At 38.8% G+C, this 21,128-nt stretch overlaps 1 protein-coding gene across 1 annotated transcript; it reads right to left on the bottom strand.

Moving 5' to 3' along the window:
- Positions 1–452: 452 nt before the first annotated feature.
- LOC125481255 (mitogen-activated protein kinase kinase kinase 7-like) lies at positions 453–20,485 on the bottom strand. Its single transcript, XM_048592562.1, has 4 exons — positions 20,256–20,485; positions 10,857–10,918; positions 8,916–9,031; positions 453–3,527 (listed from the first exon to the last, which is right to left on the bottom strand). Exons 1-4 carry the CDS (start codon positions 20,440–20,442, stop codon positions 3,347–3,349), a joined length of 546 nt encoding a protein of 181 aa, XP_048448519.1. The 5' UTR covers positions 20,443–20,485; the 3' UTR covers positions 453–3,346.
- Positions 20,486–21,128: the final 643 nt, after the last annotated feature.

Here is a 21,128-nt window from a genome sequence, read left to right as displayed (position 1 = left end):
ACTTGTAGCCTTTTGAATTACACATGCAAAAGCACAAGATACTCATTTATATTTACTCAGATATCTGCAAATATATTCAAAGAAATATGGGAGATTATTTTATCTTTGGAGGTTTTTTTTTTAGGGTCTTTATTAATCTAATACGCAAGACTTGAAACTGATGCATAATGTAGGGTTTTTGTCACTGAGACAGGTAAAATATTGGACATAACTTATATTCCTTTTTAAATTAGCTAACAGTCATTTGTTTAATTATATTATTAGTAACAAAAAATTTGAATCTCACCAGATCTTATAAATGAAACAAACATTTAAAGTACTTACTGGGCCCTTCTTTAGAAGTTGCAGCCCAGTATTTGAAGCTGGAATTGGAGAAAGACTGTAAAAGTAGTTCACCCTTAATTAAATCTGAGCACACCAGCAAATCTCTCAACTGACAATGTTTCACCATGTAAATGAAAAACTTCTAAACTTTATTATCCTTCGTAATGCTGTTATAATCCTCCAAGGATTCACCTCAGGTCCAATAACAGCAAATACATTTCAAATACACACACCTCATTAATCAATTACATACACAATCCATTTTGCAACAATTCTATTTTCTGATGAAGTACTTCTATCCCCTCCCTACACCAATCTGATTTAAAAAAAAAACTTTTCTGATGACACTAATTCATGGCTGCCAGCAGTTCTCTGGTAATTTCCACATTGCCATTCTTCAAGCTCAAGCTTAGGTTGTGAGTAGTAGGCAATTCAAATGTGGGAGGAAACCACAGTTGAGCTGAATCCTATTCTCACCAATGTTTGGAAGCAGACACTTTACTACACATTCAAGAGAGAGATTCCTTCCCCTTGCCTATGATCTATAAAGCCAATTATAACATCCTGAATGCAATTTGAGACCAGCAAACTCCAAACAGACCATGGATCATATCTTGAAAATGCCTGGTCTACATGGTGCTGTCAGGAGAATTTATCTATAGGTGAAACGTGTTTAAATTAATGTGCTGCCAATGTGTGTCCAGAGAGATGGATGATAAGGTGGGAGGATGTGCAAGAAACTAAAATCTATCATTTCTAAAAGGTACTGGGAAGGGAGCCTACCAGCAATTGAAAAGCATGCTGAATTGTACACAAATTAGAATGGGATTGGTTGATCTTTTAAATTCTAATGTATGATGGTAGAAGTCGCCTGATAATAAGCAGACTACACTACATTTTTGGTGAGGTTTTTCAACTCTGGCGTTAACCTCAAGGATCAGTAGCCTGTTATATGCTATAATCCATCCCTACCTTGAAAAAACAAAACAAAAAAAAAAAGGCCTACAAAATACCATTCAAAATAAGCCTTTCTTTCAAATAAATATACCTATATACAGTTGTTGCTTTACAGAATCTGAACACATTTTTGTATAAAATCTGCAAAGACTAATTTCTTGCATTCATGAAAATAGAAAGCAAATTTTTGAGAGAGCCATAGAATGTTTGTTCACAGCATACTGGAATAAACTGAACAAGTAAACTAATCTTAACATGATGTAGATGTGCTCCAGTAGTCCTTGAAAAGGGTCCAATGCATAATTTTATGGTAATTGTTGAATATTTATGACTATAACAGTTTGACTATTCTTTAACTGTAGTGAAAGCAGTCTTTTTGTTTTAAAAATAATGAGCTCTCTTTTGACCCAAACAAGTAAAACAAGCAGTTCAGAGTTCTTATCTGATTGTTTTAATCCAGCTTATATACATCCTTCAAAAAGGATATGATCTCTAACAAAAATACTTACTTTGACATCATGGCTGTAACTTGCACAACTCTAATGACCTACCTCCCACCAAAGAATGAGTGAGAGGGTGTGCGTGCTTGACTGAACATCTGATCATGATATTCATCTTGGCACTGCATTTATCAATGCAACCAATATTTCATTTATGTCACATTATCCAATCCTTGGTGGAACTGATGCTGAAGCTAATTTAGAGAATGTAAACAATTACAGTACTGTTAACTCCACCCGGCCTAGCTGCATCTCTCATAAACCCATCTATGCTCCATGCTAAGAAAAAAAAATAAAGTGCAATATCCAACTTCTTGTTGTCAAACAGGTCCGCTGAATTTCAGAGGACAGTTTCAAACTTGATATTTGGAAGAATATCTCTGCCCAAAAATCTGAAGGGCATTTATTATTTTGTAATAGCCAAATCAACATTAAAGGAAAGAAAAAAAATTAAAAAAAAAAACAACTTAGTTAGACCAGAACACTGAGGTTTCATCAAATTTGTATGAATGCCTTGGACAAATCTATACTTAAATCTACAGAAAAACCATAGATCTGATTTTTAGGATAGGATAAAAAGCGTGATTGTGATTTAGTGCTTCCAGGAAACATCACAAACCCATGATTTCTTGAGATGCATGCTTTATGGGTGCTGCTGTCATTACATGTTGGATCATCCCATATGTTTTATGGGTGCCATTTATTTCTTAAAATTCAGTGTTCCAGTATAACTGCCAATTCTATAGATTATATATTTATTTAATATTTAAAACTTTAAGAGGTGTGCCATGTAGAAGTCATATTTAAGGAAAGAAGGCTACTATTGTGGCACTACAATTGAAGACAGTTATCCAGTTAATGGCTGTACCTTTTATGGAAACTTCTGAAATTTAATTAAAAATAAGTTTCTTGCTGCAGGATAAGCAACTTGTCAAAGAAGGGTATGAAATAATTATGCTCAATGCACAGTACTCACTTTACAATGACCTCCGACAGTAATATTAGTGAGTATTACTGCAGAACTCTCCAAAACGTACAGCACATAGAATATATATTTTTTTTATTAGCATTGAGCTCGGGACAACAACCTTTACTGAAGGTCTGGTTCCATTAAAAAAAAGTAGTCACCGTCTAATGACCAAAGGAAAATACTGCTAGCCTCCAAGGCACAAGTTAACATCAGGCATTAAAAGCGATCGGTGGGACCCAATACTCAGTTTGTCTTGGTTTAGATATTTTCTTCCTTCCTTCTAACATTTTAGCTGAATTGCAGTTTCATACAAATAATTTATTGCCACAACTTTATCTGAAACATCTCAAATCTAAATGATGATAGAACTAAAATATTCATGGAATGAAATTAAATACTACACTATTTAAAAAAAAACTAAAATCAAAGTTTGTCAGATGTACAGAAATACACTTACAGAACATAACACAGAGGCCCAAACACTGAATTAAGTTATCCATAATAGGTAATCTTCCAATACAATCAGTCGTTGTGTGTGTAACCAACAGTCTTGGGGCACACAGCATAGAAATGACGGCCCATGCTTTCCATTGCCTCATGACGTCCCCTGCCGCTTTTGCTGCTGGGCTCTTATGTATTCTAGTTGTTTCTTACATTGTTGATAGTACGTGGATAAACTTTTGTTTTCTTCCAAAAGCTTCTTATGCTCTTGAACCAACCGGGAGGTATTCTGTTGATCTTTTTCATCCTGGTCCAGTTCTGCTATTAGTTCTTGCCTTTTAAGTTCAGAGGCAAACAAAAAAATTTGGAAAAGTTCATGAATTTCACATTTTTTAACAGCGCCACTGATAGTATTGTGCTATGAAATAGGTTTCTGACCCAATCGTGAGACAGGACTCAGAAGAAATTTAGTGGAGTGGTACCAGAGATGAGGAACTTCAATTGAGGGGAAAGACTGGTGAATCTGTGCTTGTCATTTTTGGAGCAGTGAAAGGCAAGATAGAGAGGTTCAAAATCACAAAATTAAGATAAATAAACAGAAATTACTTCCAGTGGCAGATGACAAATTGCCACAGGCTACAGAATTAACTGGCAAAAAGACCACAGATAACAAAGAAACCCATTTAAAAATAAAAATCTCAGCCAATTATTTTGATCTGGAATTGCTCAGTAGGGTGGTGGAAGCAGGTTTGATAATAACTTACAAGGGAATTAGACCAATACTTAATAGAAAAAATAATACAGGGCTATGGGACAGTTAGACTAGTTGAATCTCTCTACCAAACAGCCATAATAGGATTGAATGGTTTACTTCTGTGATGAACCAATGAGTCAACATGAAGATCTTCTTTAAAAGTAATCTCTCTGTATTTTTAAACAATGACTAATTAAGCCATCAAACTGAGAATATTGTATGGAAAGTGCAGTGCAGAAACAGGCCATATAGCCCAAATGGTCCATAGCTATGTTTATACACATTAAAAGCCCTTCCCACCTGATTTAATTTAACCCTGTCAACACATCCTTGTATTATTTTCTGCCTCATATTTATATCCAGTTTTCCTTTAAATTAAATTTTGCTATTTGCCTCAACTACTCCTTGTGGTAATTAGTTCCACCTTCTTGCCACTCTATGGGTCATAAAGATCATCTTTTGCTAGTAATGGCAAATAAAAAGTATCTCAGTTTTAAGGTCACAGCACTGAAAGAGATGTGCAGCTGAACACATGCAGAGGTGTATTGCAGATGTTTAATATTGTTATTTCAAAATTTAAATTTGAAAATATACTGCATGCTAACTATTATAACGACATAGAAACAGGAAGCCATTCTGATCCTTCAGCCTACTGCACTCTTCAATTACGTCATGCCTAACCTATACCTTAACTCCACTGACCCACCTTTATTCAAACTTTCTTGATACTTTTACCTGAAAAGTTCTATCAATTGCAGTCTGAAAACACTCAACATACATCAATTTTATCAGGGTTAGTATTTTAGATTTCTGCTACCCTTTGTGTGAAAATGCTTCTTCAACATTGCTGAAGCTGCACTCATCCAGGTAAATGGAGTGTATTCTACAGAATATTAGACTGGAGAATAGCTGAAAATAAGGAATCACTATTGAATTGAGCAGGTATTGTAAGCAATATGGGTTGCAAGTATCTTCCCAGAAACACTGATAAGTCAGGAAATGGAAGGGAGGGGGCAGCTCAGGAAATTACAATCAGAACAGTACTACTGAGAGAATTGTTGGAGCCATAGGTTAACAAGCGCTGAGTTTTGATCGACTTCATCCCAGGGTCTTAAAGTGGTTAATGAGATAGTTGATACACTGTTATAAAAGAGAGGGCATAAATAACAGTGGTGTGTGCCACGGATTAGGGCCAGGTCCTCAACTGTGCGCAATATTTATGTAATTTATTTATATTTATGTGGGGAAAGCAATGGTCTAGTGGTATTACCACTGGACTGTTAATCCAGAGACCCAGCTAATGTTCTGGGAATCTGGGTTCAAATCCCGCCATGGTAGATGGTGGAATTTGAATTCAACAAATATCTGGAATTAAGAGTGTAATGATGACCATGAATCCATTGTCAATTGTCGGAAAAACCCATCTGGTTCACTAATGTCCTTTAGGGAAGGAAACTGCCATCTTTACCTGGTCTGGCCTATATGTGACTCCAGACCCACAGCAAATGTGGCTGACTTTGAACTGCCATCTTGGCAATTAGGGATGGGCAATAAATGCTGCCTAGTCAGCGACGCCCTCATCCCATGAATGAATAAAGGGTAAAAGAGTTGTATGACAAATTTGCTGTAGTTACGAAGATAGACAGGAAAGCATGGAGTGAAGCGGGTACAAAGAAGTTACAAAAAGATATTGATAGGTTGGTTGAGTGGACAAAGATGTAGCAAATGGCATGTAATGTGGGAAAATGTGCAATTGTTCATTTTGGCACGAAGAATAAGGAAAGCTTATCCAAATAAATGAGATTGCAGTGCTCTGAGACACTTAGAGCAAAAGAATATAATTATGCAAAGATGGGTATCAGTTCATAAGACTGGACAGAATGTAAAACAGTTTAAAAAAAACAAAAATTTAATAAAGAAGGAAAAGTAGAGTATTAGCTAGAAACATGAAAATAGACAGTAGGATTTCTATGGATATTTAAAAGGAAAAATAGTTAAAGGGAGTGTTGCCCTATAGATGTAGAGAATGGAAAATAATGGAAAATAAGGAGATGGCAGACTAATTGAACAGGTATTTTGTGTCAGTCTTCACTGAAGAGGCTGTAAGAAACAGCCCAGAAATTGCTATAAATCAGGAAATGGAAGAGAGAAAAACTCAAGAAAATTATAAGTCACTTGGGATGTGGCCCTGAGTAATTTGCTGGCATTATGGACTGACAAGTCCTTGGTTTCTGCTGAACTTAATCCTAGAGTCATAAAAGTGGTGGCTACTTGAATAGTTCATGCATTGGTATTAATTTTACAAAATTCCCTTGATTTAGGGGAAGGTACCATTAGAATGAAAAAGAACAAATATAACTCCTTTATTCAAAAAGGGAGAGAGATAGAAAGCAGGAAATGAGGGGCCAGTTAGCTTAACATCTGTCATTGGGAGGATGATAGAAGCTATTCTTAAAGACTTCATAACATGACATTTCAAAAATTTGAACATAATAAGGTGTAGTCTGTGAAAGGGAAATGATGTTTAACCAATTTATTGGAGGTCTTTGAGGATACAACGTGCTGTAGGTGAAGGTGGATGTACTGTCTTCTAGAAATTCAAATACATTTGATAAAGTAACACATCAAAGTTCAATGCAGAAAATAAAAACAGACAGTGTAGGTGCAACGCACTTGCATGGATCAAAAGTTAGCCAGATAACTAAAAATATAGAGCAGGCAAAAATGGTCATTTTGTCTTTGGCAAGATGCAGTGAGTGATGTGCGACATGAGTCAGTGCTGGGGCCTCAGCTTTTTTCTATTAACATAAATGATCTGAATGAAGGGACTGAAGGTATAGTTGCTAAATCTGATGACTCAGAAACAGGTAGAAAAGTACTTTGTGGTAACATACTTATGTCCCCTTCAAAGGAGTAGAGATAGGTTAAGTGCGTGGACAAAGATGAGGCAAACAAAATACAATGTGGGAAAATGTGAAATTGTCCAGTTTGACAGGAAGAATAAAATAAGAACGTAAGTGATGAGACACTGTGGACAAAGATACTGAAAGACCTGGGTGTTCAAATGCATAATTTACGATAAGTTAACATAGAGGTAAAGCATTACGAAATCTAATAGGGTATTATCATTTATTAAAAGGAGAATGGAATACAAAAATAGGAAAGCAATGGTAGGACCACACCTGGAGGAAGGACGTAATTATGCTGGAAGTAGGTCACAGAAGATTTTCCACACTAATACCTGAAAGGGGTTGGTTGCCCTGCGAGGACAGATTGGACAGGTTAGGTTTATATCTGCTGGAGTTTAGGAGAATGAGAGGTGAATTGATTGAAACAAATAAGATACAGAGGGGTCTTGTCAGGGTGCATATGCAAGGGACATTTTCCCTTCTGAAAGAATTTAGAGTAAGAGTCACTTTAAAAAACGAGGGGTCACTCATTTGAGGTAGACGAGGAGAACTTTTTTCCCCACAGAATCATGAGTTTTTGAACAGGGCAAGGAAACAGGATCTTTGAACTTTTTTTAAAAAAGACAGAAGTAGATATATTTGTTGATAAGCAAGTAGATGAAAGGTCATCAGGAGCAGACAGGAATGCACAGTAATCAGATCAGGCAGATCTTATTGAATGGCAAAGCAGGCTGAATAGGTAAATGGCCTGCATTTGCTCCTATTTTTTATTTGTATGCTTTCAACTCTCAAGGGCTACAAGCTTTCCCTCTCTATTTAGCTAATGTCTGATATCCAAATTGTCACATTAAAATAGACAAATTTAATAAATGACGAAACTACTTGAGTTCTTAACCACCTCTCAGGGTAATCTGGATACATATTAAGAAAGAATGAGAATCTTTTAGCATCTTTCCTAGCTTTAAAAGTATTGCAAAAGTGCTTAATAGCCAATGAAGTATATTTGAAGACTAAATAATGCTATAAGGTTAACGAATGCAGAAGAAGTTGATTCAAACACATCAGCAAGATCCCACAAACAGCAATGAGATAACAGTCAGATGATCTCTTTACTGACATTGGCTGAGAGATAAATCGTAGGTTGGTCATTGGGACAAATTACTCTGCTGTCAGAATAGTGTCACAGAATCTCTGGATGTCTACCCGAGACGTCTGGGTTTCATGCCTCACGCAAAAGAGGACGTGTTCAATAGTGCAGCACTCTTCCACACTACAATAAAGTGCCAGTCTGGATTATGTGGTCAAGTCCCTGAAGTGGGACATAAGTCCAAAGCTTTCTCAGGTAAGAGTGCAGCACCAAGGTTGACACGGTCTTTTCTTTGTCACAGGGGGAATGTCCTGGAATTTCTAGCAATGGCACTATGAAAGCTCTTTTAGCACAAGTGCTACAAAGGTTACAGGGAGGCAGTGGTGACCGTTAAATTGCTACTTTTGTTCTAACAGCAGTTATATGGAAAGGAGCTCCTGATGAATAGCCTTGATTTGAAGTGTAATCTTGGATGATGCAAGCTGCAGTCAGAGGTTGCCAAAAAAATTGAAAGGATGGGTCCTGAGCCTGGTTGCAAGGGTGTCACTTAAGCAAACCTGCAGATGGACTCAGATGGTGCCCAGTTTTGGGTGCTGTTATAGCTGCTCCTCTTTGAATATTGCATCATACTTCTTACTTTAACATTTAGATATGTTGCAGAAGCCTCGAGGGATAAGAGACAAGCCGTGAATCAATGATCCTGCATCAACCGTGCTCTTGCGCCAGTGTTGTAACTGGCCCACCATAAGCCTCTCAATGAAGCTAGGAACTGACCGTGGACGGAGAAAAAATAATTTAAAAAGGCACCTCTGAATTTGTAACAAATAATTCTCTTATTCTCACTTCACTATATTATTATTAGAGAACATTTCTGTTATTACATCTTTCAAGAACAAAACTTTCAAATTGAATATCATTTTCACTTAATCAAATCTCTGTTACAACAAAACAAAGACAATTAACTCTGACTTACTTTCTCTGTAGTAGCAATGCTATTTCAGTTTGAACTTTCAGGTATTCCTGAGCCATTTTGCAATGCTGCTCAAATACAGACATGGATTCTTTGGAGTTTGGACATGGAGCTAATGGCTGAAGAGAAATGCAAACAGATTGTAAAATCAAATGTCTTTAAACATGACGTTTTAAACTGTTCTAAGAATAGTACGAAAGAAGGATCTAAAAATTGCAATTGGAAAAATAAGTAGGCAGATTCATCTGAACTGTCAGGAAACTTGTCTGGACATAACAGGAACACAGAAACACAGAAACACAGATTAGGTACGTTAACAATATACAAAAATACAAGATTGGAGCCAGACTAGGTCAAGAAGATCAAGGTTAACCCTTTACCTCAACATCACTTTGTTGTAATATCCCATGTTCTGTAAATTCCTGAGTACCTAAAAGTCTATTGATCGCTGAGTTGAATATCCTAATTGTGTGTCCATAGTTCTCTCGGGTAGAACATTCCAAATATACGTACTGAACTATAATTTCCTATGGTCCATTTACAAGGAGATTCATGTCCTTCTGACTGTAAAATTTCACAATCAATTGAGTGAAGAAAACTTTCCTTACCTTAGCATTACATAACCAACACGTTATTCTGAAACTTTATTCAAAATTCCTGCCCCTTAAGGATGATTTTTGTTTCAACTAGATAACCACTCATTCCACCTCCAGAACAAGCATGTTCTTCTTTAGGAAAGGAAACCAAAACTACACACTCCCTTTATGTTTTGTTTGTAATGTGCAGCTTGCTTAATTAAGTATGAGCATCCATTATCTTTTAGTACTGCCACACACAGTTGTACTTCAAAGTTATCAACTTGTGCAAGCATTGCATGGGACCATCGGAGTTGCCATACAGCTTAGAGGGATTTCTAGTTTAGATGTGGCTTCACCAATGCCCTACATAGTTACAGAAAGACACCTTTAGTTTTATCTCCTAATCTCAATGTAACATTTGCTTGTTGTCCTTTTATTATAACTTTCTGCGTCACGTACATGGAGATTCATGTCCTTCTGAATGCAAACATTTCCCAGTTTCTCAACATTGTAAAAATATTTTTTGTTATCCCAATCAAGCAGATAATTTAGTATTTTGCCATATATATATATTGCATTTTCGGTGTTCATGCCCACCTGTCCATTTTCCATCCCCTTCAACTCTTACTCCCCACCTAACTTTGTACCGGCAGTAAACGTGAAAAACATTACACTTAGTAAATGGCTGAGTCCCATGTATCAATCCCAGTGGCATATACATATTAGAATGGACAGAAAAAGGGCAATAAAGTGCCAAATTCTCACTCAAATAAGTACAGGGTGTGGGAAGTAAGCCAACTCATACCACATAAATCAGAGCGAGGAACATTTTGTGGACTTCAGAATCTTGTTCATATGTAATCCATTAACAAAACTGAACCTATACTCATCAGCCTTAGAAATGGTTGATACAATCACAGTTCTGCATCCATAGCGGCATATTTTAACTTAAAATGTTTACTCTGCCTCCTTTTTGAGTGCTGTATGACTTGGTGTATATTTTTAAACACTTTCTGCTTGCTTTGCTAAGAGAATGACTAATAAAAACAAAATGATATGCATTTATATAGCGCCTTTTACAATTAGTGTGCAACTCAGCGCATAGCCAATAAAAACTTCATGAAATGCCAAGGAAAATACTACTTTCTTCAAGGAACCAGAATTCAAAGTGGGCAACAGCTACGACAGGAATGTAAATTGTCACATTCATAACTACATAAAAGACATACAATTATCTCTCAGTTTTTTCACTGTGTGAATTTTTAGAAATTAGTCCTGAAAAACAACAGAACACAAGTACAAACGCACTGAAGCATACCTAATGTGATCAAGCAAAATTTTGGGCAAATCTTACAAAGGTTCTTACCTGCAACTGGTGATCCAGGGTAAGATATGCCATTGGGATAGAGTTATCGGAACCATTTGTATCTGTAAAATAAATAGCAAAGCATTAACTTAAATTATTAGAGGCTGTGATAGTATATTTTCTCAGGTTTATTTATGGGAACTGAGTTCAAATCTTGTCCAAGTCCAGCTGGCAGCTGCTTGCTTAGTCTGGTAAGGATAATCACAAATTAAACAAGTTCAAAAGATCAGCTGTTTGTTCAAGTGGGTTTTTTCTATCTATAGCTCCATGCATACTATCCAACCAAGGCAACATTTTTCATTACGTTCCCTCCTCATTATCTAGGTTTTGCATTGGGACTATTTTTAAGCCTCAAGGAGGCGGTGCACAGATGTTGCATGTCACAGTCACAAAACTGTTCCAACCAGATAGAGCATGGATCTTGGTCACCACTTGTCCACTGGGATATGATGAGCAGCAGCAAATCCAGGTCTGAGGATGGAGAGTGGTGTGAAAGAAAAACACATTAACCTTCACTATATATAAATATTAGCAAACAAAACAAAACTGCAGATGCTGGAATCCAAGGTAGGCAAGCAGGAGGCCGGAAGAACACAGCAAGCTTCGCAGCATCGGGAGGAAAGGAGAAGTCAACGTTTTGGGTATTACCCTTCTTCAGGACTGGATGTGGGGATAGGAGGCGTTGCAGATGAAGAGATTGTGGGGGGAGGGTGGTAGTGGAATGGTGGTGATAAGTGGACACCGGTAGTAGGTACAACCTGGTTAGTCGATGGGAGGGATGAATCCAGTTGGTAGCTGGAAGGGAGGGTCAGTAGGTGGAATGAAAGGGAGCCAGGGGATGGGTGGGAAGGTTATTTGAAATTAGAGAACTCAATGTTGAATCCTCTGGGCTGTAGGGTACCCAGGCGAAAGATAAGGAGTTGTTCCTCAAATTTGTGTTCTGAATTGCTGTAACACTGGAGGAGGCTGAGGACAGATGTGTCGGTCCAGGGGGAGGAGGGTGGGGGCTCCTCCTACCCATCTTCAGGACTGGATGTGGGATTAATACCTAAAATGTTGACTTCTCCTTTCCTCCAGATGCTGCCTGTTGTACAAATATTAGCAACTGGTCTTAAAGCAACCTCCTCTTGGAGCAGTTCACGATAGCATAGAAAATGAAGAAAAAATCCTTGAAGTTGAACAAAATTGTTGTTTATAAATGATACAAAATGGTGTTTGAATAATTGCTATAATGCGCACATCTCCCTGCAAGTCATTTTATAGAGTCAAACAGCACAGTCCTTCACAAAAACCAAAAGAACTGTGGATGCTGCAAATCAGAAACAAAAACAGAAGTTGCTGGAAAAGCTCAGCAGGTCTGGCAGCATCTGTGAAGAAAAAAATTAGAGTGGTGCAGTGGTCCTACATCTGAGCCAGGAGGCCTGGGTTCAAATCCTGCCTGGTGCAGAGTTGTGTAAGAGCATCTCTGAACAGGGTGATTAAAAAAAGATACAAGTCTACATTAGTTTATTTCAATAGCCTTTAAGACTGCATTGGCCATGTTGGAACCAATAACTGACTCCAACAACTTGCATTTTTATGTAGGCCTTTTGGATTTGAAAAAAAAAAAAATCAAGGGTCTATGCTAAAGTGTTTTAATACTAATTTTGACGTGTCAGAGAAAATTAATGAATTACAATTTTCGGTCAAAGTAGACTTTAATGAACTAGAAAATGTGGAAATGCAGAGAGGCCTGGGTATGGAATTTTGGATTCAGGAGCTCTATATCTTAAGGCAGGGCTTCCAATGCTGGAGCCTTGGGATGGCTCAGAATGCATGACAGGTTAGAATTATTGGAGTGCAAAGATCCAAGGAGGTTAGAGCTAGAGGTCACAGGAATATGGAAGGTTGAAGCCAGAGAAGGACTAGAAAATAAGAATAACAGTCTTGACATTAAGAAAGATCATGTTGGACAGTGGTCACATGAGCAATGAGTTTTTGATGAGTTCATGTTTATGCAAGGTACAAGTGAAGACTGGCTGGTGGTAAATAGGATGAATACCAGTTGTGACAGAGACTTGGTAATGGGTCACGTATTTAAAAAAAAATATAATAAAGGCAACATCAATATCGATGTATGAAGAGGAAATAACGTTCAACAAAGCTGTTACATTTTTTTAAGGATGTAACCAGTTGAATGGAAAAGGGGAGCTAGCACATACAGTGCATTTGTATTTTCAAAAAGCATTTGCTTAAGTGCCACACGAAAGAATATTACTCAAAATTGGGATATAGGGAATTAGAATTAAACTGTAAATATGGATTGATGATTAGTAAATAGATAGAAAACAAAGGGTAGGTGCAAATGCATAATTTTTGGGTTGATTGTAACTTTCAGTACACCATAAGGATAAATACTTGCACCTCTGGTATTTACAATCAATGTTAATGACATAGATGAAGGAACTGAGTACAATGTTACTTAACTTTGTTGCTGGTACAAAGTTTGAAGGGAAAGTAATCATTGAGGATACAAAGACTGCAAAGGAACAAGGAAACATTGGGTAAATGAGCCAGAACATGGGATACAATATGGTTAAGTATGAATCTATTCATTTTGGTTGGGAAAATAAAAGTAAATGTTTATTTTGAGTCCTGATATGAAATTAATGCATTCAAAGCAACCTGGATATTTTTGTAGACGAAATCACAGAAAGGTAGCATGCAGATATACCAAGTAATTAGGAAGCAGATGGTATGTTAGCTTTTAATGACACAGTTCAGAGTACAGGAATAAGGAAAACTTACTATAATTGTACAGTGCAATGAGGCTACACTTGATATAGATTGTGCAGTTTTGGTCTCCTTATCCAAGCAAGGACATAGTTGTCCTAAAGAGGTGCAAAGGTTCACTATTTATTCCTGGGATTGGGGGATTGTCCATTGACGAGAGATTAGTCCTATGAGACCATTAAACATAGGAGCAGGATTAGGCCTTTACTTTACTTTAGGCCTTTAGTCGTGTTTACTCTGTCATTCAATAGGATCATGGCTGATTTGACATTCCTCATATCCACTTACCTACTTTTTAACCTGTAACCCTTGACCTCCCTACTGATCAGGTACGTATGCACGTGTCATTATGTATTATCTATGTGTCTGTATATGTATGTGTATCTGTCTGTCTGAGCCTTAAATACACACAAGCTGTCTATGGAAGGGAGTTTCAAAGACTCTCAAACCTCAGAAGAAATTCCTCCTCATTTGTTTCAAAGGCACCTCTTTATGCTTAGGCTGTGCCCTCTGATCCTAGACTCTCCCAAGAGGGAACATCTTCCCAGCATTTATCTCATCAAGCCCCTTGAGAATCCTACAGGTTTCACTGAGATCACCTCTCATTCTTCTAAACTCCAGTGAGAATTTTTGGAAATTTCCTTTCCAGACAGTTGAGGATGCTCAAAAGTTGTCAGAGGTCAACAGACTTTTGGATATTCAGGAATCAAAGAATGTGGATATACTTCAGGAAGGTGGAATTGAAGTAGGAGATCAGTCGTGGACTCAAAGAAGAATGGAGTAGCCTCAAAACGACAAAGAGCTTACCACTGCTCCTATTTCAGTTCTTATGAGGGTCCTGGAACAGGAGAATTTAGAAGTAGCATTGTCATGGAAAAGGACTTCAGTAGCAAATGAACTGTGGCTAGCATGGATACCAGTGATGGAAAGAGTCAGTGTCAAGTAGGACAAAGTTGTGAACAGTCTGCGTCAACAGTAGACAGTGATCAGCAAGAGGAAGTATGTGGATAGGAACTGGAGTTTGTGGCACGGAATAAAGGGAATGACTCTGGATTTCCCAGTATTTAGCTACAGGAGAATTACTGCTTATCCATTACTTAATGGTCAGTTGAACAGTATAACAGATCAGAGGCAGTGAAGTATCAAGATATGTGGCGGTGAGGTACATTTTAGTGCTTTATAGAAAAACTTGACATGTTTGTACATAGTGTCATAGATTCACAAAGCATGGAAACAGATCCAAAAAACAAGATCTAAAAACCAAAAGCTTTTTGGGCGATGGACCTGAACCGACCTGTAGACATGCTGACTTAGGGCCAACCAAAGTTCTTTGCCAAATGGCCCCGAAGAAACCCGAATGGACTATAGTGGTAAGTGTAGCACCAAATGGAAATAAATAAGGGACAGAGATAATGAAAGAGAAGTATCCACATACTATTACGATTTTGATGACATAAACTTATTCCTCAACAGACAAGGGTACAATGAGTTCAAAAGTTGAATGAATATTTTGCTTTTGGCTGTGAGATGACTAGTAAAAGATCTTAGAGGGTAAGGTAAACATACCCTAAAACTGAAAACATGCTTCATCCATAAAACAATTGTTTGTGAGGTTTTCAGATAAAGGATTCCTGATGTGTACCACAAAATTAATTGGTACAATCACACCTTAATTATTCACTCGTGGGCATTTCTGGCTGGGCTGGCATTTATTGCTTGTCCCTAGTGGCCTTGAGAAAAGTAGCGGTGAGCTGCCTTCTTGAACCACTGTAATCCACATGCTGTATGTGTCCCCATTAGGGAATGGATTCCAGGATTCTGATCCAGCAAAGAAACAGCAATTTATTTCCAACTCAGCATAGTCAGTGGTTTGGAGGTGAACTTGCGTATGGTGGCGTTCCCATGTATCTGGTGCCCTTGTCCTTCTAAATGGAATTGATCATGAGTTCAGAAAAGTGCTGTCGAAGGATCTTCGGCAAATTTGTGCAACGCATCTTGTGATCATACACATTGCTGCTAGGAGCATTGGTCATGCAGTGACTGAATGTTAAGGAGTGCGACGTCTATCAATTGGACTGCTTTGTCATTGATGGTGTCAAGCTTCGAGTGTTCTTGAAGCTGCACTCATCCAGGCAAGTGAGTCGTTGGCTGTCACACTTCTGACTCCTGCCCTGTAGATGGTGGACAGGCTTAGGGGAGTCAACAGGTGAATTACTCACTGTAGGATTCCCAGCCTCTGACCTGTTATTGTAGCCAGTGTAAATAATATGATGAGCACAGTTGAGTTTCTGGTGAATGGCAACACCAGGATATTGATATTGGGTTTTTGTGTGATAGTGACACCATTGAACGTCAAAGGATGGTGGTTAGATGGTCTCATATTGGAGATGGCTTATTGCCTGGTACTCATGAATGAATGTTACTTGCCACTTGTCAGTCCAAGCCTGGATACTGCCCAAGTCTTGTTGCATATTGACATGGACTACTTCAGCATTTGAGGAGATGTGAATGATATTGAACACTGTGCAATAATTGGCGACCATTCCCACTTCTGACCGTATGTTGGAAGGAAGGTCATTCATGAAGCAGCTTGAAGATGTTTGGACTTTGGACGCTACCCTGAGAAACTCCTGCAGAAATGTCCTGGAGCTGAGATGACGGACCTTGAACAATCACAACTCACAGTCACACAGTATACAGATATACAGCTCGGAAACAGATCCTTTGAAACGACTTGTCCTTGCCGACCAGATATCCTAAATAAATCTAGTCCCATTTACTAGCTTTTGGCTCATATCCCTCTAAATCCTTCCTATTCATATACCCATCCAGATGCCTTTTAAACGGCTGTAATAGTAGCAGCCTCCACCACTTCCTCTGGCAGTTCATTCCATACATGCACCACACTCTGCATGAAAAATTGTCCCTTAAGTCTCTTTTAAAACTTTCCCCTCTCTCCTTAAACTTATGCCCTCTAGCTTTACACTTCCCCACTCCAGGGAAAATACTTTGTCTATTTACCCTATCCATGCTTCTCATGATTTTATGTATCTCTATAAAGTCACCACTCAGCCTCCGACACGCCAGGGAAAATAGCCCCAGTCTATTCAGTCTCTCCCTATAGCTCAAACCCTCAACCTGGGCAACATTCTTGTAAATCTTTCCTGAACCCTTTCTAGTTTCACAACATCCTTCCTATAGCAGGGAGACCAGATTTGCATGCAGTATTCCAATAGCGGCCTAAACAATGTCCAATACAGCCGCAGCATGACCTCCCAGCCCCTGTACTCAATGCACTGACTAATAAAGGCAAGCATACCAAATGCCTTCTTCACTATCCTGTCTGCCTGTGACTCCATTTTCAAGGAACTATGAACCTGCACTCAAAGGTCTCTTTGTTCAGCAACACTCCCCAGGACCTTGCCATTATGTGTACAAGTCCTGCCCTGATTTGCTTTTCCAAAATGCAGCACCTCACATTTATCTAAATTAAACTCCAACTGCCACTTCTCCTCCCACTGGCCCACCTGATTAAGATCCCATTGTGCTCGAGGGAACCTTCTTTGCTGTCCACCACACTTCCAATTTTGGTGTCATCTGCAAACTTACTAACCATATCTCCTATGTTCACATCCAAATCATTTATATAAATGACGAAAAGCAGTGTACACAGCACCAATCCTTGTGGCTCACTACTGGTCACGGGCCTCCAGTCTGAAAAGCAACCCTCCACCACCACCCTCAGTCTTCTACTTTTGAGTCATTCTGTATCCAAATAGCTAGTTGTCCCTCTATTTAACTTGCTAACCAGTCTACCATGAGGAACTTTGTTGAATGCCTTACTTAAGTCCATATAGATCATGTCCACCACTCTGCCCTCAATCATCTTTGTGACTGCTTCAAAAAACTCAATCAAGTCTGTGCGACACGATTTCCCACGCACAACTGTCTTCTTTTATGCCAGGTATGACTCCAACTATTGGAGTGTTTTTCTGATTCCCACTGATTCCAGCTTTGCTAGGGATTCTGGATGCCACACTTGGTCAAACGTGGTCTTGATATCAAAGGCAGTCACTCTCTCTCACTTCTGGAATTCAGCTCTTTTGTCCATGTTTGAAGCAAGGCTGTAATGAGGTCAAGAGTCGAGTGGCCCTGGCAGAATCCAAACTGGGCATCAGTGAGCAAGTTATTGCTGAGCAGTGTTGTTTGATTGCACTGATGACAAAACCTTCTATTACTTTACTGATGACAGAGTAGACAGATGGAGAGTTAGTCAGCTGGGTTGGATTTCTCCTGCTTTGTGTGTACAGGACATACCTAGGCAACTTTCCACATTGCAGGTAGATGCCAGTGTTGAAACTGCATTGGCTAGTAGTGCAAGTTCTGGAGCTTAAGTCTTTAGTATTATTAGTGGAATGTTGTTAGGGCCCATAGCCTTTTTAGTATCCAGTGTGTCCAATTATTTCTTGATATCACGTGGAGTGATTTGAATTGGCTGAATTCTGGCATGTGTGACGCAGGGGACCTTAGGAGGAGGACAAGATGGATCATCCACTCAGCACTTCTGCCTAAAATTGCGAATGCTTCAGCTTCATTATTTGCACGGATGTGTTGGGCTCTCCCACCATTGAGAATAGGGATATTTGTGGAGGCTTCTCCTCCAGTCAGCTGTGTGACTGTCCACTACCATTCACAACTGGGTGCGGCTGGACTGTAGATCTTAGATTTGATCTGTTGCTTGTGAGATTATGTAGCTGTCGATGACTAGCTGTTTACTCTGTTTGGCAGTCAAATAGTCCGGTTTTGTAAATTCATGAGATTGATACCTTTTGTTAGATATGCCTGGTGTTGCTCTTGGCACGCCCTGTTGCACTCTTCATGGAACCAAGGCTGATCATCTGGCTTGATTGTAATGGCTGAGTAGGGGATATGTCAGACCATAAGGTTGCAGATTATGTTGGACTACAGCATCTCATCGATGCCCAGTCTTGAGTTGGTAGAGCTGTTCGAAGTTTGTCCCGATTATCACTTCGATAGTGTCTCACAACATGATGTAAGGAGCTATCAAACTGATAATTCATCTCCACAAGGATTGTGCAGTGGTCGCTCTTAACAATACTGTCATGGACAGATGCATCTGCAGCAGGCAGATTGTTGAGGATGAGGTTGTATATTTTTCTCTGTTAGTTACCTCACCACCTGCTGCAGATCCAGTCTAACAGAAAATCCTTTGGGATGCGACCAGCTCAATCAGTAGTGCTGCTGCGAGCCACTCTTGGTGGTGGACACTGTACTCTGACACCCAGAGTACATTCTGTGTCCCTGCCACCCTCAGTGCTTCCTCCAAGCACTGTTGAACAGCTGAGGGAAGATGGGATGTGGTAAAGCGCAGGTGGCTTCTTTGCCCATGTGTACCACTATTCCACCACATCTGCTGGGCCTGTCCTGTCAGTTGGGCAAGACGTATCCAGGGATGTGACGATAATGGTGCCCAGGACATTGTCTATTAGGTAAGATTCTGTGAGTATGACTATATCAGGCTAATGTCAGGCTCATTACATTCTTAATTCCAGATATTTAGTGAATTCAAATTCCACCATCGAATGTGGCAGATATGAATCAGGGTCCCCAGAGCATTACCCACATTTCTGGGTTAATAGTTCAGCGATAATACCACTAGGCAATCACGTTCCTTTCATCACCTTCCATGATGTGACATAATTGGGAGCATAAAACATGAACGTTCATTTTTCTGTCCTCCAGTAAAAATTATTCGAGGAAGCATTTAAGAACTAACCTTGACAGGAGGAAACTTAATATGTTTCCTAGTTCCTGTGAGCCTAAGAGTATGAGTGTAATTTAAAGATGCTACACAAATCAACACAATCAGTGCAACTGTACAACTCTTGGTAAAGGAGTGTTTCCAATGTTGTAGCAGGATCTGATCTCGTAAACTGATTCTTGGACCAGTATAAAAGATGAATGCAAGTGATTTGGTATGAAATTTGCTTTTAACATTCCTCCTGCCATCTCGCTGCAACCTTTGATCCTATGACTAATCAAGAGCTATCTATCTCTGTCTTAATTACACTCAATGATTTGGTCTCCACAACCTTCTACAGTAATAAGACAACAGATCCCATTGGTTGAAGAAATTCCTCATCTCAGTTCTATAGGATCATTCCTTTACTCTGAGGCTGTGCCCTTAGGTCCAAGTCTCTCCTACTAGTGGAAACATCTTCACATCCACTCTAAGTTTCAATGCAATCCCTCGTCATCCTTCAAAACCCAGCATCCTCAACTACACTTCATATAATAAGCTCCTCATCCGTGGGATCTTTCTTGGAAACCTCCTCTGGTCCTCTCCAATGCCATTGCACCTTTCCTTAGATATGTTAGATATAGGGCAGTTTCAGGCCCACAGTATTTCAAATGCAGTCTAACCAGAGAATTAGACAGAAAGAGCATGAAACATTTCGAATATGTTTTAGATAAATGAGTCACCACACTTTCCTCCATATTTCTCTATATAATCTACATTCACAAGATTGAAATTAAACATATTTTCCTCCTGCTGTTTCTGTCATTTTATAAACTTCACTGTTAGAGCAAAAGGCCAAAGCAAACCTGTTGATTCATCTGGTGTCCATGCATAGTTGCGGGTAGCTTTCTCAGAAGGCGTGCCTGCAGCAGTGATCATTCTTACGCTAGGACTAGATGACCGGCTGCTATTTCTGCTGCCCTGCATGTGTGAAGAACGACACAAGTCAAAAGAAAATGGCCTACATGATAAACCTGTTTGAATTATTTCCATTACCTTTAATGGTTTATTAAAAAGTAAACCATTAGCTCCAGATGATCAAACTACTACCTTCATTCATTATACAATGACTTTTCTATACATTTTTCCAACAGATTTTATTTTATGAACACTCTTAAGCAGTTTTGAAAGATTTAGAGAATAAAATACATTCTGAAATGATTCCAAAGCATTAACAAAAATCCGCAATGTGTCCAAATATTCACAATTATTCCTCTGCCACCTGGTTATAATCCACAAGAAGCATTTCGCAGAGCAAAATAAACAAACTGGAATACAAGGCGAGAACAGATGTATGTTGTTTTCGCACTTGACTGATCCCATTTTTTTTCTGGTAATTCACCATGACTTGATGCCACGATTGTACCAGTGAAGGAAATCTCTAACAATGTATCCAGTGCATACCACTGAAAAATTATAGACATACTACAAGAATTACAAAACAAAAAGAAGGGTGCATTGGAATTTCAAGTAACAGCAGGGTACTGGTTTAGGAACAAAGTAAACAAATATTTTGATTGTAATAGAACTGATAAAACAACAGACCAGAGTTTGAAACAGCAATGACAGCAAAATTGCCTGCCCTCGCCATCAACAGTTTTCTGAAAGTGATGACAACTTCTTCAGTCCTTTCAGATGCTAGGGTCCTAAGGTCCAAAATATCCTCTCTATACTGCTCC

Source organism: Rhincodon typus, unplaced genomic scaffold, assembly GCF_021869965.1.
Source record: "Rhincodon typus isolate 14 unplaced genomic scaffold, sRhiTyp1.1 hic_rhity00001449, whole genome shotgun sequence".
Taxonomy (NCBI): domain Eukaryota; kingdom Metazoa; phylum Chordata; class Chondrichthyes; order Orectolobiformes; family Rhincodontidae; genus Rhincodon; species Rhincodon typus.
Note: the sequence above shows the minus strand (reverse complement) of the source record. Positions and strands in the feature narration are given on the sequence as shown.

Bases quoted from the DNA above. Each gene is read 5' to 3' on its own strand.
- LOC125481255 (XM_048592562.1), bottom strand. From the start codon at position 20,442: ATGGAAATAATTCAAACAGGTTTATCATGTAGGCCATTTTCTTTTGAC. The intron at 10,919-20,255 runs GTTTGCTTTGGC...TTTATTTTACAG, and splicing joins GACACCAGATGAATCAACAG to ATACAAATGGTTCCGATAAC. The intron at 3,528-8,915 runs GTAAGTCAGAGT...TGAACTTAAAAG, and splicing joins GCATTGCTACTACAGAGAAA to GCAAGAACTAATAGCAGAAC.